This window comes from Parus major, chromosome 12, assembly GCF_001522545.3.
Source record: "Parus major isolate Abel chromosome 12, Parus_major1.1, whole genome shotgun sequence".
NCBI lineage: Eukaryota > Metazoa > Chordata > Aves > Passeriformes > Paridae > Parus > Parus major.
Window position 1 is genome coordinate 6194997 of NC_031781.1, and position 12578 is coordinate 6207574.

The window sequence follows — 12578 nt, forward strand, 5'->3', positions numbered from 1 at the left end:
TCGCCCCTGTGCGTCATCGTGCGCCGTGACGTCACGCGGCTGCGACGCGCGGTCGCGCGCAGGCAGCTGGTGCCTGAGGGCCGCGCGGGCTCCCTGGAAAAGTGGGAATGCTGAGGTGTTCTTCCTTCTGGGCAGGAAGGATGGATGTCTAGAGTTTATTGCCTCTAAAACAATAGGGTTTGTCACATCTCGCTCCTCTGTGTTTTCTGGTGACTGATTTCCAGCCTCTCTTTTTTCACTTTCCTCACTGTGTGTTGCTATTTCCCTTTATTGTCCAGGGAATGCAGCTAATAGCACACGCTCCTGAGCTTTATGCCTGTAATTTTCTAGACATTGTGATACTTGAATACTATTTTAGTTCTGTCCCTGTGCCTTCAAGGAGGATCTGCTTATTGTAACACTTGACAGCACTGCTGAGGGCAGAGGCCTCTACCAGAATTTGCAACATCCAGGACTGTTTGGTGGACCCCATGCTTAGTGCTCATAACAAGGTCTCTGAAAACGTGCATGTTGGGCAGAAAGAAACAGCAAGAATAACAAAAGTGGGTGCATCTGCCTGGCAGGGTTTTGTAGTTTTGTTTGTGGGGTTGTTTGGGGATGATGATGATGACGATGACGGGGTTCAGGCTCGGCAGCTTGAACTGCCCTGTTGGTGAGGAGCTGCAGTGAGGGGCTGCACTGCCCAGCTCTCCTGCAAAGCAGCTGAAGACAGGATGAGAGGGACACAGCCATAAGCTGCACCAGGCTCATGTTGGACATTGGGAAGAATTTCTTCACAGCACAGATGATCAGACACTGGAATGGGCTGCCCAGGGAAGTGTGGAGTCACTGTCCCTGGAGGTGTTGAAGGAAAGGCTGACTGGCACTCAGTGCCATGGTCTGGGTCACACAGTGGTGTTGGGTTGGATTTGATGATCTCAGGAGTCTCTTCCAACCCAATCAATTCTGTGATTGTGTGTGGAGGTGTGGGGGCTGCTGGTGAAGCTGGGGCCAGCCCTGACCTGGCCAGCAGCTCCACTTTGGCCGCCTCAGAGGCTGTAAGGCTCCAGGGTGAGCGTGCGCCCCTGCGCTGCACTTCCTTAGGAAGTGGGATAAAAATAGGAGTGGGACGGGCGGCTGGGCCTGTCTCCCCCTGCATGGCTTTGTTCTGTGGCTGTTCCCACGCACACCCCGGCCCCAAGCGCTCCCCTCACCCCACTCCTGCCCCAGGACAGAGCTAAGCCCAGGTAGAACTCCCCTCTGCTGGATCTGCCTGAGGATGGTGTCTCCTTCCAACCCCCAGGTGCATCAGGGTGTGTTCGTGGTTGTTCAGCCCCTGGAAGTTTCTAGGGACACAGGTTGCCTCAGTGGGCTGGTGATCAGCAGAGACAAGGCTGTGAGCCTGCAGAATGCTGTGTGCAGCCCTGACAAAATCTTTCCTGCTCCAGCCATAGTGGTAAATCTACCCAGGAGGCCTAAGCTCAGCCACCTCAGAGACTTAGTGGGAGCAGGGACAAACAGTCACCCCAAAAGGGGGACACTATTTGGGGGACTGTTTGCTTCTGGTCTCTGTTCCTGCTCAATCTAAAGCACTGCTGGCTCTGGTGCCACCTCCAGCCTGTCACAGTTCACCTCAGGCCCCCTCTTGCTACCTCCCCCAAAATGGGCAGCCCAGCCCCTGCTCTGTGGAGCACAGGGATCACTCAGAGGCAGAAGAGTGCAGGCATTCCAGCACGGGTAAGTGCAGGCACTGCAGAGCTGTTTAATCCAGGCCCTGAGGAATCAGACTCCTGTCTCATTTCTGGCTTTCCACACAGGTCCCTCCTTGTCTCTGCTTGTTGGCCGTTGTTTTCCTGTGCCCCCAGGCCTGCGATTATCCAAATCCACGTGCTTGGCTCCCGTCTGGCCCCGTAAATCAGCACTACCAGCACCACTCCCCTCCCTGCAGGACATGTCCCAGCCTGCCAGCCCCACCGCAGCTCTCCCATCCCAGGAGACACATGGAGTTTGCAGGAGAGGTGGGACAGGGAGCTGGAGAAGGGGGCCAGGACCCCCAGTCTGTCTCAATGGGATGGGGCAGTGCTGCCGAGGGCCTCTGCTCCCGGGGAGCCACTGCGGCAGCACAAACACACACAGGGAGGAGAGATGATATCACGACCTGGCTTTGTGTGAGCTATTTAGGGCCTTTTAATTATTATTATTATTATTTTTCTTTCCCGTTCCTCCAGCTCTGAACAATGCTGGTCCCAGCAGAGCTGCAGTTCACACCATTGTGTGGGACTGCCCTGCCTCAGGAAGGGGCAGATCTTTATCACCCTGGGCTGACCATGAGTGAGCTCATGTCGGGTGAGGAAAGCAAGGAGCACCTTGCTGGCAGCCTGGAGGTGCCCTCCATGCACCTACCCCCAGCCCCTGCGTTTGGGGAAGGCCCTGGGTGCTGGTTTAGCTCCACCAGGCAGCAGGGGTCCACTCAAACCAGCCATGTCCCACCCAGCCCTGTGGGGCCACCAACCAGCAGAAACCACCCCAGCTGTGGTGCAGCCCCCCAAACTCTGCTGGAGCTGTCTTCTGCCTGTCCCTGCTCCCACCTGGGCACAGTGACAACAGTGGCATTAGTGCCTCTCCCAGTGTTTACCCAGGAACAGGTCTAACCTGCCCACAGCCGTTTGCTTTTCTCCCCAGCCCTGTCCAGCCCTAAAACTGTGGCTGTGGAGCAGTCAGAGGGGAAGTGGGGAGCTGCACCCAGGAACGGGCTGGCACTGCTGAGTGTGTCCCAGTGCCAAGGGAAGGTAGGAAGGAGCCCTGTCGCCCAGGATCCACCCTGGGTGGTACAGCACAGCTCCAGCTCCCCAGGCACAGTGGGTGACAGGGCTCCTCCTGCACATAGAGGCTTTTAGGGATGATGCTGGCTTTCCCCCAGTATGAGCGGGCATCATCTTCCCCAGGCTTTGTGCTGCTGTGGAAAGAGCCTGGAGCCATCAGCCGCTCCCACGGCACCACACACGGTCCAGTATTCACAGAGGGATCCAGCCAGCATCTGGGAGACAGCATGGCCTGGGTCCCACCGTGCCACTGTGCCCCAGCCCACCCAGGGACTACGGCCCCCAGCTGCTACATCACCTGCAAGAGCAAGGGGGGGGCAACGTGTCCCACCTCACCGCCTGTTTGTGAGGTGATCCTGCAGCCACTGAGGGTGACAGGGACCTGCCCATCCACTCACCAGGGGGACCAGGCTGGCAGCACTGCAAGCCACCCAGCAGGGCAAGAGGCCCCCAGCACCACCAGCAGCACAGGGAGCTGGTACTCGCCCGCCGCTGCCCCACATCCGTTACCCCTCCCTCTCTAAGTGGCCGGTGCTTGCCGGGGCACGCGGTTCCTCTCGCTGTGGGGTTTGGCTGTCCGTCCCTTCTTGGCCACGTCCACACCAGCCAGGACCAGCTTGGCCTGGGCCAGTTTGTTCTTGCGGTGGTGGGGGCGGCTGCTGCACCAGAGGCGGGCACAGTACTCCTCCAGCCGCCGCGGGTTTGGGGAGCTGATGAGGTGCATGATGTCCTTGAACCAGGTTTTGGGAGCCTGTGGCACCAGCCGGGGCTCAGGGCAGAGCAGGTGTGGGAGCTCGTCCCCTGGCCCCTGGGGGAAGGTGTGTGCCAGCTGCTCGCTGGTGATCACCTCCAGGGTGGTTTTGGCCACCGTCTGGGTGAAGCCGTGCTCCAGCGTTTTGCAGTAGTAGACACCGGCGTCATGCCGGTGCAGCTTGCGGAAAAGCAGCCCGTGCTCCGTCTGCAGGATCCGCTCATCTGTCTTCACCTGTCGGCCACCAGGAGGTTGGGAGGATCCAGGTCTGGCCCCACATCCCTCCTGTATCCCCACAAGGGGGGCGGGGAGCAAGGGAGCCTCACCTCATCCCGCTGCTCATCAGGGGGCCTCTGGACAAACCACTGCACGCTGGCCTGTGGGGACCGGGGAACACACTCCAGGAAAGTGCTGTTGTCCTCTGCCCCATAAAGCACCTTCTCCTCAACGCTCTCAAAATCATCCACTAGGACAAACACAGGCACAGGCTCACAGGGAGGGCAGAGCCAGGCTTCCACCTGCCCAGGTGTCAGCCCCCCTTGGCCACTGTGGGGCTTCATCCCCGTTTCTCCCAGTGGCCAGCCCCAGCCCCAGCAGCACCCACCTTCTCTTGGGGCATGCCCTGGTCTATGAGATGAACAGCAGAATGGTTACAAGCCCCTCTGTGTGCTAGGGCTGTGCATGTCAGGACATCTTGGGGCACCTGGAGGAGCCCCTCAGCCCTGCGGGCCCCCCAGTCTCTCACCAGTCAGGTTCTGGTCCAGACACTGGTGTGCAGGGTTGCTGTGACGGGCGTCCTGGCGGCGCTGGCGGCGCTTGCCGGAGGGCTGGTAGTGGGTGCAGGCAGTGCCATCCCAGGCACAGTAGGGATCCCTGGCCAGGCAGCACTCAGCACAAGCAGTGCCGTAGGACTCGCACTGGTGCAGCCGTACCTGGGCCACCCCTAGGCTGGAGCCCACATACAGTGTTTGCTGGGGGAACAGCACCAAGGTGGTGTTGTTGGCAACCCCCATGGGCTTGGCTCCTGGGGGCCCAGCCAGGACATCCCAGGGCAAGCATCACATGGCTTTTAGAGGCTGGCGACCACAGGTGATCACGGGCCAGTCCCCAGCCCCATGGCCGAGCCGCGTCTGTACTCACACGCTTGACGGAGATCTCCATCTGGGTGATGGGCACAGGCATCTGTAGGGGAGGGGAGTGGACATCAGGCTGGCATAATCCTCATCACAGACAGCCCGGCTCATTCAGAGACATCAGGGCATGGCAGAGCATCAGAAATGCTTTGGGGAAGGTGAAAATACCCCCAGCCACCCTCTGCCCTCACAACCCTGAGACCTTCCAGTGACAGCCCTGAGCCTCCATCCCCACATGTGTCCCCAACCTGAGCCCACTCCACTACCCCCTCCCTTGCAAGTGGGGCAGTAAATGTCACCTTAAAAACCTGCAGCTCCTCCAGGATGACTTCTTCAGTCACGGCTGAGCTAGTCTTCTGCATGACCACCACCTTCAGCACCGAGCCAGCATCTGGGAACCAAGGAGGATGGAGGTGTGAGCACCCTGCATCACACAGCCCAGGGGGGTGCCCACTGGGACCCCCAGCTCTGCGGCTCCGTCCTGCACTCCGCTCCTGCTGCTCACCTGTGCCGAGGAAGAGGATGTCGTGCTGCCCATCCTCGGCCTCCACCCTGTCCACCACGAGCTGGTGCAGCCGGTGGGGCAGGTCGGTCTTCACGAGGAGGGGCCGGCGGTGCCGGGGGTACACGGGCTTGTGCATGAGCGGGTGAGCGCGGGCGAAGTGCAGCACCTCGTCAGGGAAGTCCTTGGTGGTGCCGTACTGCCGCCGGGGCTGGTTGGTGGTCTTGCTGGGACACTGCAGGGACAAGAGGGGACCAGCTCAGCCCAGCCACCCCAGCACCCATCACTCCTTCCCCCTCCATCACCCATCAGAGCTGTGTTGGGTCCCTCTCTGCCTTCCAGTTTGGAATCCATCTTTTCCACCCCTTTGCCAGACCAGCTGACCTCTCCAGCAGGTGAGAAGATGGGGGATGGCTCCATCACCACCCCAGAAGAGCAGTTGGAGGAGCAGAGGGGACCAGGAGCTCCAGGGAGTCACTCACCACGCCTGGCCGTGGGTAGGGCACCCTGCCCTCGTAGGCACCCCACTGGTGATGGGGGCTCTCTCGGTGGGCAAAGGGCCCGTTGAAGACCTCCCGGATGTCAGACATGCGGTACACACAGACAGCAGAACCCCGGAAAACGTGGCTGCAAGGGGATGGAGAGTGGCTTGAGCAGAGCCATGCTTGGTGCTGTTGGCAGTGGGAACACTGACAACCCCAGACAGACCAGGGGAGCCGCCAGCAACCCTTGGTGACAGTGACAGGGCAGGTCATGGGCAGCTGCAGCTAGATGTCCCCAGAGGCTGGAGCTGGACCACCCACCTGACAGTGCTGAAAAGGGCATAGATCTCCGGGCTCTTCCTATCCTTCGTCCTCAGCAAGAAGACATCCTCTGGAAATGAAAGCATGTTTTTTTCTCCTGGAATCCAACTAAGTGAGTGGCCACCAGCTAAGTGTCTAGCCCCAGTGAGATACACCTCCATGCACACCTTACCTAGCTCATCAAAGTAGGTGTCAATGCCACCAGGGCCAGGGACTGAGCACACCAGCCGGGCCTTGTTGAAAGTACTCCACTTGTTGACCAGCACCCTCTGGCCACCAGCATCATTCTGCAGGGACAGGGAGTATCAGGGCCACTGCTGTGACTTGGTTCATGGCTGTCCCCCATGGTCCCCACCAGCATCTTACCACGCAGACACGCCCCACACGGCTGACAATGGCGTGCTCCTTGCTGTCTGCCTCCACCACCTTCTCCGTGAAGAAGAAATAGGCTTTGTCGTTGTCCCGGTCATCATTGTCTGGGATCAAGTGGGCTGCCACAAATTTGGGATCTACAAGCAAGATCTGGCCATGTCAGGTGGGGAGACAGGGCACAGCCACCAGCTCCAGACCCCCAGTCCGTGCTGGGGCTGGATGCCAGCCGGGACCATCCCCCAGACCTTGCTGCCCTGGTGCCATTCCCTGCTGGCACAGGGTATGCTGCACCATGGCCACAGATGCTCTGGCCACCACAAGGTTCATGGTCCCTGGCATTAGCCCTGCTGGGGGAAATGGAGAGGCAGAGGGAAGCTGTTACCGTTGAGCAAGCGCTGGTCCACCTCTGTGCGCAGGGCGGCGCGGGTCCCCATGCTGCGGAAAACACCGGGATCACGTCCCAGGAAATCTGCGGTGAGGCCAGCATACAGCTCCCCACCTGCAAAAACACCCAGCTGGGTGGCACGGGGACCATCCCTGGGACACACCCCAGAGGCTCCCAGATCCAGAGGAAGACAACCCACCGATGACAGTGCTGGCGAAAGCACGGCTGGGCTCGTGCGGGCACCTGCCCCGGCCGTTCTCCACGCTGGCAGGGTCCAGGCTGAAGGTGTGCTGGGGAGGGAGCAGGCAGGTGAGCCCTGGGCTGTGACCAGGCAGGCAGGGGCCAGCTCAGGTGCCTGCCCAACTTGCACTCAGTGCACCCAAAGGACCATCTGGAAGCAGGATCCACGCTTTTTGAGGCAAGACTGATCCCATGAGGGTGCACAGCAGCTGAAGGGGATCCACCAGCCCTGTTGCTTGCCCACCCGCCTGGTCAGAGTCATCATGGTATAGAGAAGGCTCCTGCTGCCCAGACAGGGCCAGACTGTGGGGAGGGCTCTGAGGGCTGTCCTGCCATTCCACCCCAGCCAACTTGGTTTATGAGAAGTGAGCTGGGAGAGGTGCAAATGCCACCCCCACCTCAGCCCCTGTCAGGACACCAGCCCCTGGGGACATGTTTATAAAGGAGATCCCAAGCCAGACAGGTGGGAAAGCTGGATTTTACACCCCCCCCCACCCCCACCCCAATCCAGGGGTAGCAGAAGGACAAAGGGACAGCAGGGAGCTGGTTCCTGACACTCCCCCCGCCACCAGTATTCAGGTTAGAGCAAACTACACATCCAGTGTCCCCATGCAGTCCCAAAGCCCCTCAGGAGAGAGGCAGGCAATGGGGATCTGCATTCCAGGGGTGTCCTGCTGGGGATGCTGCCCTACCTCGCCACGGTGCCCCACGTAGATGAAGGTGCACATGGGGTGGAAGGCACCTGTCCCGCAGGCCAGCAAGTGTGTCCGGTTGTAGGGGTGCAGCACACGCACATAGTTGGCACAGTCAGTCTGGGGGGACACCAGGGGAGAGGAAGGGTCACCAGGTATTGGTGCTTTGGCCAACCCCAGCTCCCTGCCTCTGCCTGGGGCCCTATGACAGTGGGTGAGCCCCAGCCCTGGCTCCCTGCCTCCAGCCTGGTGCCAGGGATCTGGGGTGGCAGCCTGTGCCCACTGACAGGGCTTGTATGGACTCCATCTGGGTGGACCCCAGCCCATTGCAAAGTGACACAGCTTTTTACTGGTCCTCCTGCTGCCAAGAGCATCCCAGGGGAACCACAAGGCATCCAATTGCCACCTGGGCATCTCCTGCCCACAGGCACCTGTGCACTGTCACACGGTCCACAGGGGAGCAACATCACTTGCCCTGCAAGCTCCAAACCCTGCCACCAAATCTCTGGCGCCCAGGACATGACCAGATGTGGAGACATCCTTCCCTGTCATGTTCCTGCTTACGCCAGGGATGAAACAAAAGGAGGAAACAGTGGAGACAGAGACCCACAGGCATCCTGGGCTGCCTCCAGAACAGCCCTGGTCGCTGCTGTCTGGAATTGTCCCCTTCTCTGGGGGACGGCAGCAGCGACACTCCCAGGGCTGGAGACCTGCCACCTCTGACTTTGTGCATTCTCTCCTGGCAGTTCCCATTGGAAAAGGGCTCCCATCCTTCTCCACCATTAGTTTGGCAGCTCCCCCTGGCCAGCACCAGCCCTGCCTGCCCTCCATTGTCCCCTCCACAGCGGGATGTGAGGCCCCTCATCTGCTGGGAACACCGCTGCCGAGCCGCCCCGGGGGTTCCCAGCCTCCTGCTGTTTATTTTCCCTTTGCAAAGAGCCTCTAAAATAGCAAGTGAAGAAAAATATATGTTCAAGAAAAATAAAAAGTTAAGCCTGCCCTGGCTTGGATCTGTCGGTGAGAGCTGGTAAAATAAACACAGAGAGCAGAACAGGGACTCCTGGGAGCAATTTGTCTGGGCCAGGGGAGCCTTGGGGACTTTCTCCCCGCCACAGTCCTGTTTTATATTGGGGCAGGGGGATGCAAAGAGGGGTAAGGTTTAGGGAACAAGGTCACCAAACCTGAGCTCGTTACAGATTTCCCACCATCAGGGACAGCCTGGATGGGCCAGGCAGTGTTGCTGGGGTCTGGAGCACAGCATGGGGGTTCTGGTCCCTCCAAGCTCTGGTCCCAGAGCCCAGCTATCCCTGCCTGCTCATGCGGCCACAGTGGGACACACTGGCCACAGGGCTGAGCAGAGCAACTGAGACAGGATTTCCAGAGCCTGGAGCAAGCCTCTTGTGTGGCCAGGATTGGCCATGGACTCCCTGCCTCAGTTTCCCTCTTGTACCAGGATTAACTGGCCCCTGAGCCCCAGGGACATCCCTGTCAGGTGACATGGCACAGCCCCAACATGGGGTGAGCCATCTGGCACAAGGGGGCCCCCAGCTCAGAGCAGAACACACATGGGGAAAGACTCACCCCTGGATCCTTCCCTTTCTGAAAACACTCCTGCGTCTGCCCAGGGCGTGGTGGCCAATAGATCTGGAACACAAAGGGTCTGTTGGAGCAGGGACCAGGGACAGCAGGGACCCAGCATGCAAATCCACATCCCCAGGCTGCCAGTGACAAGGGGATGGATACAGTGACCACAGCTCCCTGGAGCCCACCCAGCCCAGAACTCCCACCCTACAACCCTGAACAGGACCCTCCTGGGGAGATGCATCCTGGCAGTCACTGCCCACAGCTGGGCTGGATTTGGGTGGTTATGCTGGGGATGGCTGGAGCTGGCCTGGAGGGGGGTGGGCTTGTGGGTGGCCTGGGGAAAGGGTGCCCAGGGGACAGCAGGAGTGATGGAGTCCATGTCCCACACAGCCTTTAGCAGCTCTCAGACCAAGGGCAGCTTGGGTACACAAGCCCTTGACCCCACCGCAGTGACCCAGCAGGCCGAGGGGCACTTCATTTCCTCCTCCTCCTCCTCCTCCTCCTCCTTCTTCAGCTAGAAACAGCCCAGAGCCACGTTTGAAAAACAAAGTCAAAGTGGAGAGGGTGAAAGAGGAGAGGAGCCACCACCCAGCACCATCATTCTGGTCCATCACCTCTCCCACCAAGGAACCAGGAGAGATTTGGGGGATTTGCCAGGTGAACCCTGGAAAAACTTCTTGCAGTGGTGGATCCCTTTAGCTCCTTGTCTCTGCAGGCATTCAGCTGAATATTTGGCCTGTGAAGGGGATGCCCAGATGGGGATGGGCAGCACTCAATCTCCCAATGGCAGTTTTTTAGAAGAGTGAGGTCCAAAACAATGCTCAGTACGCAGGAATCACTAGTGAGCTGCACCACCAGTCTTCTAGGCTGATAATAATTACTATTGCCAACTAATTTTCCTCCAGCTACCACAGCCAGCCTGCCCTTGACAGGCACTACAAGTTTAGGGAATAACTTGGAGGCACTTGAGCTGAGGCTGTCCCCAGGGCAGGTCTTGTTTCAGAGTGACTTTGCCTGGCTCAGCTGGGCACCGACAGATCCACAGGGGGCCAGGGTGGGGACAGATACCCCAGGATGTTCAGCAGCACCCAGCTCACCTCCTTGGCATCTGCACCAGCCCTGTCCAGGAGTAGGGAGTAGAGCACATCCTTCCCCCCGATGAAGAGCCGGTCACGATACTCATCCAGGTAGAGGGAGCGGAAACCCAGGAAGCCGCGGTGACCAAAGAAGAGGACGGAGCGGTTGGTGCCTAAAAGCTCTGCCAGGAAGAGATGAAAGCATCAGCAGAAGCCAGCCCAGCCCCAAGGGTTCCTCTGAGCTGCTGCTTCTGAGTATCATGGAGTTGTCCTGGAGTCAGCAACACTGCTCACAGCCACTCCAGACTGCAGCATGTGTCTCCATCCCTTCCTGGAGACATGAACATCCTAGCCTCAACCCGGCTGGAGTGCTGTTCTCCCTGCCAGCCAAGGACAAAGCTGCAGAGCCAACAAGCAGCAGGGTCTCAGGCAAGGTTGCCACCCCCAGCAAGGTTTGGCTGAACCACTCCAGACTCCTACTGCAGCCGTGCCACAGCAAGCTGGGCTGTGCCATCAGCCCCAGGCTGGGCTCACACAGAGCTGGGGTGGTGGTGAGACCGGACACAGGGTGGGCAGAAGGCAGGTCCTGTCCCTGCTGAGTGCCAGCCAAGGACACAATAGCAGGCACCCAGCCAGTGCCATGGGGAAACTGCCAGACAAAGCCCTCTGCTGCCACTGCCACCAGAAGTCACTGATAGGAAGGCTGTACCCCCATGGTACAGATGAGGCACTTGGGGAGAGGCACCAGCACAAGGGCATCCCGGGGATGGACAGGTTGCATCCCTGGGATGGACATCACATCCCAAAGCAACAGGGTCTGACAGTCAAAGCCCCCAAAGCAAGCCCAAGCCTGAATCTCGTGGGATGCCTCACAGTGACGATGACACGGGGGCACTGGCTCGACTGAATTCCAGTGGGAAATTACTTTCAGGGTCATCAAGCCGGCATGGTGGCGCCCACACAGCTTCCACAGCTGCCAGAGGGAGAGGGACAGAGGGAATTGCTCAGCTTTGTGGGGCTCTGAAAACCCATCCCGACCCCAGGCCAGGCCACTGTGCCTGCCAGACAGAAGGAGAAGGACAAAGCACCATTGATGAGCACAGCTCTGTCCCCAAACACCCTCCAGCCCGGAAGAGCGCCGGCCACTGCTGCTGACCCCAGGGAAACACCCAGCCTGAGCATCTCTCACACATGTCCCTGTAAGAGGGGAGGTGGTACTGGGACAAATCCAGACACCACAGGTCAGGACACTGGGGTACCAAGTCCTGCTCTTGCTGGGAGGATATTTATCACTTCCAGCAAGGAGATGGCCAGCGACATAATGCCCCATCCTGGTGACAAATGCCTCATCTAGATCCTGCAAGGGAGACAAGGTCCATCCCAAGCTGGAGATGACACCTTCACCCCATCACACATCCTATCCCTGCTCAAGGGCAGTCCCAGTGCCCTAACTGCTGATGCCAGTGGCACAGAGGATATAGTCCCAGCGGCTCCATCCTCATCCTCCCCCTGGGCTTGCAAGCAGAGCTGGCTCCAGGCAGTGGTGGTCCCTCCACCCAGCCTGGTACCCTCCTCCCGGTGCCCTCCCAGCATCAGGTCCTCCCGTATCGCCGCGTCCAGCCCAGGAAAACGCTGTCGGCTCCTTCTATTCTTGCTCAGCAATAATATTTTCCCAGGTCAAAACAACACTGGCAAAGCCAGCAGGCTCCCTTCATTGTTTCAGGCAAGGCTTCCCCTTCTCCCCAGACCTGGCGAATTCCTCCTGCGCCTCGGGTTACAGTGGCTCAGGGCGCCTTCCTCTTCAAGTCCCCAGGGAACAGCCCCTGCCGTGCCCCATCCATCCCTGGGACACCTTGACCCCAGGGTGGGGCTCCCACGGGAGCCACCCCCCAGTGGGGGTCCCTCGGGACAGACAGCAAAGAGCACAGGGCAATGCTTCTGGTCCACACAGCAGCAAAATGCTCTTTCCCCCTCTTACATGAGCCACCGCTGGACGTAGAAACAAAAGGAAAAGAGTGGTTTGAAGTGTGAGGGAGAGCTGAGTGCATGGCCACCACTGCACCCACAGCACAACGCCTGTCCCTGTCACCCCCCAAAGTCACCTCACAGCCAGGGCCACCAGGCACGCAGAGCCCAGGTCGAGGAGCTCTGCACAAACAGCTTCAGCTCACCACGGGTTTTTTTTAATTTCAGAGGCTCTAATGTCTTTAATTGAAATTTTCTTTTTTTTTTTTTTTTT

The 12578-nt window shown here is 59.2% G+C and overlaps 1 protein-coding gene across 1 annotated transcript in view; it reads right to left on the minus strand.

Moving 5' to 3' along the window:
- Positions 1 to 2142: 2142 nt before the first annotated feature.
- SEMA3G (semaphorin 3G) overlaps positions 2143 to 12578 on the minus strand; it is an 11968-nt gene continuing 1532 nt past the window's right edge. The window contains exons 2-16 of the mRNA XM_015641432.3: positions 10361 to 10521; positions 9261 to 9323; positions 7680 to 7799; positions 6947 to 7037; positions 6745 to 6861; positions 6357 to 6499; positions 6163 to 6277; positions 5991 to 6060; positions 5670 to 5814; positions 5191 to 5422; positions 4985 to 5076; positions 4693 to 4734; positions 4298 to 4523; positions 3879 to 4018; positions 2143 to 3786 (exon numbers count right to left, since the gene is read on the minus strand). Of these exons, the coding sequence (XP_015496918.1) occupies positions 3322 to 3786; positions 3879 to 4018; positions 4298 to 4523; positions 4693 to 4734; positions 4985 to 5076; positions 5191 to 5422; positions 5670 to 5814; positions 5991 to 6060; positions 6163 to 6277; positions 6357 to 6499; positions 6745 to 6861; positions 6947 to 7037; positions 7680 to 7799; positions 9261 to 9323; positions 10361 to 10521 (2222 nt within the window). The 3' untranslated portion in view covers positions 2143 to 3321. The remainder of the gene's footprint in view (positions 3787 to 3878; positions 4019 to 4297; positions 4524 to 4692; positions 4735 to 4984; positions 5077 to 5190; positions 5423 to 5669; positions 5815 to 5990; positions 6061 to 6162; positions 6278 to 6356; positions 6500 to 6744; positions 6862 to 6946; positions 7038 to 7679; positions 7800 to 9260; positions 9324 to 10360; positions 10522 to 12578) is intronic.